Here is a 10,661-nt window from a genome sequence, read left to right on the forward strand (position 1 = left end):
AGTCCCCAGGCACAGGAAAGAGACTTTAATGGGGAAGTCCCCGCGCAAGCCCAGCGAGTGCGAAGCGGGGGGGGGGCTGCGCGGGGCCCCCCCGCGGGAATCGGTCCCGACGCGGAGCAGAGTCCGGCTGGGGCGGGCGGGGAGCCGTGCACGGGCCGCGGGGCAGCGTCTCCTCGCCGGGCCTCCACGCGGCCGCGCTGCAGGTGCAGGATCCCGAGCTGAGTCCGGCCGGCGCCGCCCCTAGAACTGCCAGGAAGGAAACGAGAAAGGCCGTGAGGAGCCCGGGGCCTGCGCCCGGCCCCGGCCCCGCAGCCACGCCCCCGCACAGCGCTCCGCTTGGGCAGGCGGGCTGCAGCCCGGCCCCACACTGCCCCCCCGGCAGCCGGCAGGCACTGGGCGCCCCCACACTGCCCCCCCCCCGGGCAGCCGGCAGGCACTGGGCGCCCCCACACTGCCCCCCCCCCGGGCAGCCGGCAGGCACTGGGCGCCCCCACACTGCCCCCCCGGGCAGCCGGCAGGCACTGGGCGCCCCCACACTGCCCCCCCCGGCAGCCGGCAGGCACTGGGCGCCCCCACACTGCCCCCCCCAGGCAGCCGGCAGGCACTGGGCGCCCCCACACTGCCCCCCCCAGGCAGCCGGCAGGCACTGGGCGCCCCCACACTGCCCCCCCCCGGCAGCCGGCAGGCACTGGGCGCCCCCACACTGCCCCCCCCCGGCAGCCGGCAGGCACTGGGCGCCCCCACACTGCCCCCCCCCCCGGCAGCCGGCAGGCACTGGGCGCCCCCACACTGCCCCCCCCCCGGCAGCCGGCAGGCACTGGGCGCCCCCACACTGCCCCCCCCCCAGGCAGCCGGCAGGCACTGGGCGCCCCCACACTGCCCCCCCCGGCAGCCGGCAGGCACTGGGCACACCCCCACTACCCCCCCAGGCAGCCGGCAGGTACTGGGCACACCCACACTACCCCCCCAACTCACACCCGAGGCAGCCAGCAAGCACTGGGTACACCCACACTGCCCCCCCAACTCACACCCGAGGCAGCCAGCCAGTCACTTTGTACCTCATGGCTGGCTCTCTTATCCCCCATGCTGAGTCATAGAATCATAGGACTGGAAGGGACCTCGAGAGGTCGAGTCCAGCCCCCCGCCCTCAACGCAGGACCAAGCTCCGTCTACACCATCCCTGACAGATGTCTATCTAACCTGTTCTTAAATATCTCCAGAGAGGGAGATTCCACCGCCTCCCTTGGCAATTTATTCCAATATTTGACCACCCTGACAGTTAGGAATTTTTTCCTAATGTCCAATCTCAACCTCCCCTGCTGCACTTTAAGCCCAGGCAGGCACCCTCCAGGGGTCATAGGAGCAGAAGCATGGTCCCTGGTCCATCTAGCCCAAACGGCCAGTGGCGCGATCCATCCTGTAGGCCTGGCTGTTTCTGGCAGTCAGAATCTTAGGGGCACCCAGAGCATCTCTGGGCAGCTTGGCTCCGTCACCAAGGGACCTACTGAGCCCAGTTACACATCTGGCCTGCATCGCGTCCCCTGGCAAGGAGTGCTCAGACGCCCGCCAGCCCATGGAAGTGCTGCCTCGCGCTTAACCAGCTATCTGCTCCTTTCACTGCCGACCCTCCCGCCCAGTGCTTGTGCTAGGAGAGCAAACAGCACTCTCCCCCTTCCTCCCTCCGCACCAGGCACGTTCTAAGGACTTCCACCCTAGCCCCTCACGTCTCTTTCCAGAGCTCAACTAGCCCAGTCTTATTCAGGTCTCCCCAGATGGAAGCTGGCCCAGACCCTGCCTTGTTTTTTGGATTGATTCCATTTGGGATAGTCCCTCAGATGTCACCAAAATAGAATGGCTCATGGTGGGACTCTGCCTCTCGGTCCCTGCAGTGAAAACTGATGCAAAGAATTCACGTTGCTCCGCCCCAAAAGGCGGATTTTGCATTTGTGGCCAGTGGCTCTGCTGGCCGGCAGCCCTGCTGCTGAGGCACTTGTGTGCGTGTCTTCTGCTACCACAACAAACTGCTCTTCACAGTGCTTTCTAGCCTGCCTAATTCTGCTGTTACCCTCGGCTTGCCAGAGCTTAGGGTCCTTTCTAGCCTTCCCTCAGCAGGTCTCTGCACTCCCCTCTCCTGCGGCTCAGGCACGGGGACGTGTTGGCCTCTGACAGCTCTCATTTAAGATGTCTCTTTCCTTGGGGCCTCTGTTCTGGTGGTAAGCAGTTTCTATGCAGCTCGCCAGCATTTGCAGGCATTCATGCTCTCACAAGTTCTGTTTAACTAGCTTCTTGTTTCTGTGTAGTTCCTTTTTTGAAGCGAAATGCTACCGCGGTGGGTCTCTGGTGTGTCCTCCTCCACGACGGGCTGTTTAATTACAGTGCGGCTGCTATCACTGAGCAGTTCAGCCACATCCAGCTCTTGGAGCAGGCCCTGCGTGCCATTTAGGGTTGTCAGGAACCGCCCCTCCCCGTGTGGCTTCCAGAACCAGCTGCTCCAAGCAGTCATTTAAGGTGTCAAACTATTTCCGCATCCCAGCCTGAGTCAACACGGGGCAGCTGAGATAACCTGGTCTTTGGCTTTCTGGCTTTGCATTAGCCAGGCTGGGCAGGGAGGGCAGCCCTGGCCTCCCTGTCAGGGGCTGGGACTGGATCATACGAGGATTCCCGGTTCTGTTCCCTCCCGCTGTGGGCAGACAGGACCCTGGGCTGGATTCGGGCCCCCCTCTCTACTCTCCAGCACCAATGGCTGGCGGCACATTCCACTGCTCTCCTGCCTCGGGAATGGAACTTCAGGTCCCACCATCTCGCCATCTGCAGTGCCCATGCCCTTGCCCCTCCCTGCGCCACGCTCCAGGCAAAGACCTGCGCACACGGGGCAGTCGGGAGAGCCACACTGCTTTCCTTTTGGCCCCTTCAAGGAAACACTGCCCCATGCTGGGTGTGACAATCCAGGCCTCCCCTGCCCACACTCAGCCGCAGACAGAGGGCTGACACACCAGGAGGTGCCAGGCCTCTGGCGGGGCCCTAGGGCCCTCTGGCTAGCTGTCACCCCCAAGCAATAGCAGGCTGCCCACAAGCCCCTTTCTGCAGTGGAGAGGGGGAGGAAGCAGCTGGTCCCTGCCTAGGAGCTCACGTTCTTGAGGAACTCCTCAGCCACGATGCGAGCCCGGGCGTTGACAGACAGCTTCATCTCGCTGATCTCCTTGTCAATCTCTTCCATGAAGTGGATCACAAAGTCCACTAGCTTGTGCTTGTACATCTGCTCCGTGTGGAAGTTCGTGATCAGGAAGCTGATGTCATAGCCCTGGTGGGGAAGACGAAAGGAGCAACGCCCAGTCAGCGATCCCCAGTGGGGCAGACACACGCTCCTCTCCTGCCTCCCCAGCCAGCTCACCTCCACGGGTTTCCTGCGCAGGATGAAGAAGTTCTCAGCCCTCATCATCATGAAGCGCATGAATTTGTGGCACAGGATCTTCTCGATCTCGTCCGCCTGAAGGGGGCAGGGACAATCAGACTTCCTCAAGCTGAGTGCAAGCCCCCCGCCCCCTCAGCTGCCCCCCGCCCCCGCCACTCACCTGCTTCACTGCAATGCTGACTCTCACCGAGTTAATGGACCCCTCAATCAGCACCTTCTCCTTCTCATTCCTGCTGATGATCACCGGCTGCAGCAGCAGCTCCTTGCTACTCCTGCAAACCCAGGAAAGACACGGGTGCCCGTGTGGGCTGAAAGCGGCTCTCCCTGGCCACCTGCGGCGGGCGGGGCAGGCCCCGCCTCTTCACACAGAAGCTGGCACTTGTGCCTAGTGCTGATGCAGGACATGCAGCCCTGGGGATGGACCTGGCGCAGCATGAGCAGCACCACCCCTGCCAACAGGCCTCATCTTTGTCCCAGAGCAGCCACCCACAAGGCTGGGTCCTGCCGTGCTGGCGGGCACGTGTGGAGCCCTGCACAGGAGCCAGAGCAAGACGCCAGCCCCTCTGTGCACTAGTGGCTTGCAGGGGAGGAGGGAAAGCTGGCTTGTCTGCAGAAGGCCAGGTAAAGCCTTCCCTGTGTGGCACCACCCTGGTTATCCTGGGCAGCCTGTGCGCCGCCTCCTCTATCCCAGGGACTCTTCTCTGCACATCTGTCTCCTGGGAGCCAGAGACCATCTCTGCAGGAACAAGCCCTCAGCCCCTGGCCCAAGACTGCGAGCGCTTTGCATTGCTCCTGTGACTGGCAGCTGCAATGCAAGAGGCACGAGGAGCCCCCGGGGACTAGGACTCGCTCCCAGGGACGGTCGGGTAATGCAGCCAGGCTCGGGTGGCAACGGAGACACTCCTGGACTAAGCACAGGGCCCCCCCCCCCGAAATGCTCCCAGCTGCGCCCTTCCAGCCCTCTGCCAATGCTGAGTGCACAGCGCTTTCCCCAGCACACAGCTGTGCACATACCCCCCAAAGCAGCCCCCTCCGAGCCATGGCTGTGGCTGCAGATCCCGAGCAGCAAAGCGCCCTCCTGCCTAGACGGGGTCTCCACCCGGCACCTCGCTCCCAAGGAGACTTGCTACCCGACGCCAGGGCAGCGAACCGTCTCGAACTTTAGCCGCTCAGGCTGAAACTCCCCCGCTTGGCGTCTGACTTGTGCTGAACTTGCTCTCACCAAAACTGGTTCCCCATTTCCCAACCACGCTTGAGCAAAGCCCAATCGGCCCGTGTTAAAACACGCTTCGAGCCATTCTGTGCTCTGCAGCAGGGACTAGCATTAGGGACAGGGCCTCGCCGCGGGGGGACCGAGGAGCCCCCTTTTGCTGCTCCGATATGTCCTAGCCGCAAACGTTCTGCTTCCCTTGCTCCAAGCGTTCACTAGCAGAGTTGGGCTGCCCTGAGCGCGCCAACCTGTGGAGTGTAGGACCTGAACTTGGGAGGGCAAGGTGGGAGAGCGTCTCCCCAGGCTGGCGCCAGGCAGCACGGCCAAAGAAACCTGCTGACTCTGCTGCAGAAAGGCCGTGGCTGAACCTGGCATGGGCGTAGCTTGCGGGGGCTGGGCAGCTCAGGGCTTGGCTCGTGGCAAGGAACCGGGGTTGACTGGTGGCTCCACTCAGCATTGCCCTGGCAGGCTAACCCCCACCTGTCCTGGCTGGGCCCCAGAAATCCAGCTCCCAGGCTCCACACGCTGCCACCCCCCCCCACCCCCCCAAGCACTGGCTGAGAGCTGCGGGGGTGGAACCCGCAGGCGAGAGCAGCGAGGAATCCCCTGGCCACCCTGCTGGCTGTCTCCAGCGTGCAGGGCAGAGTCTGGACAGGCCGGGAGCCCCCTTCCCCTTGCCGTGCTGTGACTGGGAGCACACAAGGTCTACTAGCCTGGGCACCACGAGGCTCTGGGGGGACGTGGGGAGGATCTTTCTCCTTCTCAGACAGGCCATGTCAGGAACGGCTTGGGGGTTTTTTGCTTCTCACTTGTGTGTGGGCCCCCACTGACTTTTTCCTGGGGGTCAGCAGCCCGACCCAAGAGAGGTTCCCCACCCCGACTGAGAGCCAACAGCTTTTGTCAGCAGCGAGTGCCAGAGCAGCAGCTGTCAGCTGGGTGCCACATCCTCCTTCCATCTCAGTCACGCTCACGAACCCGTCCTAAGCGCCTCACTAGCGCCAGCTGCTCGCAGCACACGGAGGTGGGCAGCGCTCTGCCTGGCCAGGACCACTTCCCCAGCTGGGCCTCTGCTGCTCTGCCAGCCAGGTCCCCACTTCCCTAGCGTCTGGCTGCGTGCTCCCGGGGCTCTGGGTGGCTGCTGCATAACGCACGGGGCTGGTGCGCATCCATCCGGGGTGGGGCATGCGCGGCTAAGCAATTCTGTTACAGCGGGCTGGGCTTGCTTGCTAACATTCTGGTTACGATCTAGCTAAGCAGGACTCAGGTGTCACTATATAAACTGGGGTCCCAGAGGAAGTCCAACTCCAGGGCTCAGGCCTGTGCTAGTCCCCCAGGCGCACCTGAGGCCTCGTGGCTGGCGGGAAACGTGACTGTCTTGTTGGAAGGTGAGCCCAGAAGGCAGACTAAGCACAGCCTGGCGGGTAACAAAGGGAGGTCGAGCCGGGAACTACTGCATACAGCTCTCGTGCTGCTCGAACACCCGCAACCCCCGAGTGCAAGGTTCCACCCCAGCCTAAGGAAGAGCAAGGGCAGGTGCCTATACTGAGAGGGTTACACCTGGGCCTAGGAAAGGGTCAGGTAACACTGCCCCAACCCAAAGCTCCCTCTCGCACCTTCACCCCCACCCCAGGAAGAGCCCTCCCTCCCGCAGCCAACTGCCTGCCCTAGCCCAGTGAGTGGAGGGGGGGGGGAGACTGAGCCACCGAGAGAGGAAATGTGGGGAGGGGGGGAGCAGGAAGGGAGGGGGCAATGTGGGGTGTGTGTGAGGGAGAATATGGGGAGCAGGGGGAACATGGGGAGCAGGGTTTCAGTCACCTTATGTTGCATGTGAGTCTTACACCAACACTGTGTGTACCTCAGTTTCCCTGGGTACTGCACCAAGGCCCAGGTGCTAGAACTGAGAGAGACTTTTACTGAGGCCCTTGGACACACGAGTCTGCGCAGCTACCTGCACACACAAGGTTGTGCCAGAGCCCTTGGTGCCTGAGGCCCAAGAAGGGATGCAAGTAGGACAAACACCAGAGAGGACGCAATGCAGGGCAGCAGCTGGAACAGGGTCAGTCTCAGCTGGCTTCAAGCAGAACAGCTCTGAACTAGGGATGTTAAATGTCGTTAATTGAATAGTCGAGTAACCTGAATTCTTATTGGTTACTCGACTATTCTGTAGCCCCTGGGGGCGGGGCTGGCAGCCAGTGCGCTCCGGCCTCACTCTTGAGGAGCCCCCGCCACGCTGCGCTGCTGTCACTGTATCAGAGGGAGCAGCACAGGGTTGCCAGGCGGGAGCTGGTCCACGAGGGGAGCCAGTTTAAAACCCACCCCCCCTCACGGATCGGCTGCCTATCGCCCTGCGCTGCTGTCTCTGATAGAGGCGCAGCAGCGCAAGGTGGCAGCAGCCCCTGTCACGGGGGCCTGAGCTCCCGGACCCAGAACAAGACGGATCTGAGCCGAGCTGCCTGCCCACCTGGATCCTAATACACTTTAAATGCAGAGCCGCAGTGGGGGTAGGTCCCGGACCTGGTGTGAGCCAGGACTAAGATGGGCTGCTGGCCAGTCTGCTAAAAAATTGACTGCCGGGGCGGGGTGGGGGTGGAGATGAGTGTAATCTATAGCATTAACCTATCAGCTTTTGCTTGTTGGTTACTCGACTCCACTGTTACAGCCTTACTCTGCAGTATGCCCCTGGTGACTGGGACAGAGGGGCTCGGAGAAGGGCAGGGCAGGAGCTTAGCCTTGGGGAAAAGGCAGGACAAAGATGTTCACTCGTGTGGGATTAGAAAGTTGGCAACCCTCCAATGAACTGAAGAAAGGGACACAAACTGGGAGAAGCCTGCTGGGAAGGATCCAGATTACTAGGAAGCTGCTTGCTACTCCACCATAGGAATGTTAAGATGTGGTGAACTGGCTAATCAAGTAGTTAGTAGAATTTGTATTGATTAGTCAGTAAGGGAAGGCAGCCCGGCTCAGTTCTGGCTCGCACCGGTTCGGGACCTACCCCTACTGCAACTTTGCAATGTAAACGTATTAACACAGGGGTGGGCTATAATTTTTGCAGGGGGGGGGTCACTTAATGAATTTTGGTATGTGGTCATGTGTTGGCTCCATGCCTGGAAGGGGTGGGGTGGGACCTGGGGTGGAAGAGTGCGGGGCTGAGGACTAGCCTTCCCCCCTCCCAGAATTGTCTGGGGCCAGGGGCTTTGAATTAAACACACAGTGAAAAGCTCCTGGCTTCGCTGCCTGTGGTTGCTGCAGCTATTTAAAGGGCTCACGGCTCTGGCCCCTGCTGGGGTAGCGCCATGGTTGGGAGCCGGAAGCCAGCTCAATAGGATCCTGCTGCCTGAGCCACCGCCTGGAAATTCAGGGGCACAGGCAGCAGGATATGAATAGAAAGAGGCCAGTCTGCAGGCCGGGGAGCAGGAGTCAGTGCTGGGGGGAGCTGGCTTAAAAGCCAGTTCCCCCCAGCACCATCTCTGTGGGGGCAGGGGAGGTAAGGCACAGCAGGAAACGGCGCAAGCGGAGACTGAAGCACTCTCTGCTCCCACTGGTTCTGCTGTGATCATGCAGGCCTTCCGCTTTTGAACTGTAGCAAGAGCCGGCAGTTCCAAGGTGGAGGCGCCCTTATCGACTACTCGAGTAGTCAATGGAAATCCCATCTGAATTTAACATCCCTCCTGCCCACCTGGCTCTTAGTACATTTAAGCTTCAGAGCTGCAGCAGAGGTAGGTCCCAGACCCAGCGTGAGCCAGGACTGAGTTGGGCTGCCCCGAACAGGGGCTGCTTTGCTGCAGCAGCCCGCATCTGCAGGGAGTGCCAGGGGACAGGGGCAGCTGCTGGAGCAGCCTATGCCCATGGTGGGCCTGGGCTCGCTGCAGACAGAGGCTGCTTTTGCAGCAGCCTTCCCTTGACCCCACCCCACGCTGCTGCCTCTTACAGAGGCAGCAGCATGGAGTGTGTGGGCAGGCGGCACCATGAAGAAGGTGCTGGGGGAGAGGAACCAGCTTTTAAGCTGGCTACCACCAGCACCAGCTCCCCATCTCTTGCTGCCTCAGATACAGAGGCAGCAATGGGGGGGGGGGGATGCAAGTAGTTGAATACTTGCTTACATCTCTACTCCATAACCCACAGTGCTTCTCCCAGCCTTAGTCCCACAACCTCCTAATGAGAGGCACTGAGTTCAGGAAGCAACCAATCCCCCTGCTGCAATAAGGTCTCCAACTCCTCGGAGGGCCTCAGGACATGCAGCAGACTTCAGTGTAACCCTTGCTCCTACCCCCCACCCCCCCGAACACCTCAGGGTCCCAGCTTCCTCCTAGTAAGTACCTGACTTCCACCTCCGGCTTGTTGTGTCTCTCCACCACCTGGGAGGAGAAGTTCTCCAGGCATAGGGCAGCCTGCAGGGTGGCGCGCACCGCATTCAGGTAGGGGCGCAGAGTGGCAGTCTGGGGAGAGTAGGGAAATCAGAACAAGGGCAAGAGCCCTGACTCCCCCTCGCTCCTCACCCCCTCTTCCCCCTCCCCCCATTCCCCTCCGCACCCCCCCTCCCCCCCATTCCCCTCCCTCCACCCCCTCCGCACCCCTCATTCCCCTCCCCCCCCTCCCCCTCATTCCCCTCCCCCCACCTACCATACTGGCAGCTTCGCTCGTCCAGTTCTCCCGGAAGCGGAAGCGGACGTGGCGAGCTCAGGCGGCTCCTCTCTTCCGGGATGGGCGGCCGTTCCATTATCGCCCGCGGGGGTGGCTCGTTCGAGCCTCCGTCCTTCCTGTCCAGAATGGGACCGGCCGCGCCGACCCCTCCCACCGCCAGTCCGCGAGGGGGGCGCTCGGTTGCCGCCGCCCCGCTGTGAGCGCCGGGCTCCTCACCCCCCGGCCCGCACTTGGTACGTTCCCGCCGCCGCTTCCATATTAGGCAACGGCGCGCGAGCCTAGGGGGCGTGGCCAGGGCCAGGGCCGCCCTGGGCGAGCGACGGGGGCCGGAAGGGGCGTGAGAGGTGCCTGGCTGCCGGAAGTGCCCCCCCGCGCCGTGTCAGTGGTAGCGGCCGAGCGGCCCCCGCCCCCGCCGGAGGCCCGGCCCGTGTGTCAGCGCCCGCCGGCGGCGCCCCGTAAGCGGCCCCCCGGAACCCCCCCGCCCAGCGGCCCCCCGCCCCCCCCCGGAACCCCCCCGCCCAGCGGCCCCCCGCCCCTCTAGCCCGGCGGGGCCCCCCCCCCGGCAGCCTCCCGCCCCTCTAGCCCGGCGGGGCCCCCCCCCCCGGCAGCCCCCCGCCCCTCTAGCCCGGCGGGGCCCCCCCCCGCCCGGCAGCCCCCCGCCCCTCTAGCCCGGCGGGGCCCCCCCCCGCCCGGCAGCCCCCCGCCCCTCTAGCCCGGCGGGGCCCCCCCCCCGGCAGCCTCCCGCCCCTCTAGCCCGGCGGGGCCCCCCCCCCGGCAGCCTCCCGCCCCTCTAGCCCGGCGGGGCCCCCCCCCCCGGCAGCCCCCCGCCCCTCTAGCCCGGCGGGGCCCCCCCCCCGGCAGCCCCCCGCTCCTCTAGCCCGGCGGGGCCCCCCCCCCGGCAGCCTCCGCCCCTCTAGCCCGGCGGGGCCCCCCCCCCCGGCAGCCTCCCGCCCCTCTAGCCCGGCGGGGCCCCCCCCCGGCAGCCTCCCGCCCCTCTAGCCCGGCCGGGGCCCCCCCCCCGGCGGGGCCCCCCGCCCCTCTAGCCCGGCCGGGGCCCCCCGCCCCTCTAGCCCGGCGGGGCCCCCCCCCCCGGCAGCCCCCCGCCCCTCTAGCCCGGCGGGGCCCCCCCCCCGGCAGCCCCCCGCCCCTCTAGCCCGGCGGGGCCCCCCCCCCCGGCAGCCCCCCGCCCCTCTAGCCCGGCGGGGCCCCCCCCCCCGGCAGCCCCCCGCCCCTCTAGCCCGGCGGGGCCCCCCCCCCGGCAGCCCCCCGCCCCTCTAGCCCGGCGGGGGCCCCCCCCCGGCAGCCCCCCGCCCCTCTAGCCCGGCGGGGCCCCCCCCCGGCAGCCCCCCGCCTCTCTAGCCCGGCGGGGCCCCCCCCCGGCAGCCCCCCGCCTCTCTA

The 10,661-nt window shown here is 64.7% G+C and overlaps 1 protein-coding gene across 1 annotated transcript; it reads right to left on the reverse strand.

The window, feature by feature from the left end:
* Positions 1-10: 10 nt before the first annotated feature.
* On the reverse strand, positions 11-9,403 carry ARPC4 (actin related protein 2/3 complex subunit 4). The gene is made up of 6 exons (XM_075916350.2): positions 9,243-9,403; positions 8,940-9,058; positions 3,573-3,684; positions 3,392-3,487; positions 3,131-3,301; positions 11-246 (listed from the first exon to the last, which is right to left on the reverse strand). Exons 1-6 carry the CDS (start codon positions 9,243-9,245, stop codon positions 241-243), a joined length of 507 nt encoding a protein of 168 aa, XP_075772465.1. The 5' UTR covers positions 9,246-9,403; the 3' UTR covers positions 11-240.
* Between the last annotated feature and the right edge of the window lie 1,258 nt (positions 9,404-10,661).

The sequence above is a fragment of the Pelodiscus sinensis genome, chromosome 11, assembly GCF_052426305.1.
Source record: "Pelodiscus sinensis isolate ZL-2025 chromosome 11, ASM5242630v1, whole genome shotgun sequence".
In the NCBI taxonomy this organism is placed as follows: Eukaryota; Metazoa; Chordata; order Testudines; family Trionychidae; genus Pelodiscus; species Pelodiscus sinensis.

What these genes read in the sequence shown, in the direction of transcription:
- ARPC4 (XM_075916350.2), bottom strand. An exon ending in AAGCCGGAGGTGGAAGTCAG is followed by an intron (nt 3,685 to 8,939) that starts GTACTTACTAGG and finishes CTGGGTTTGCAG; the next exon opens with GAGTAGCAAGGAGCTGCTGC. An exon ending in TGCGCAGGAAACCCGTGGAG is followed by an intron (nt 3,302 to 3,391) that starts GTGAGCTGGCTG and finishes CTTCCCCACCAG; the next exon opens with GGCTATGACATCAGCTTCCT.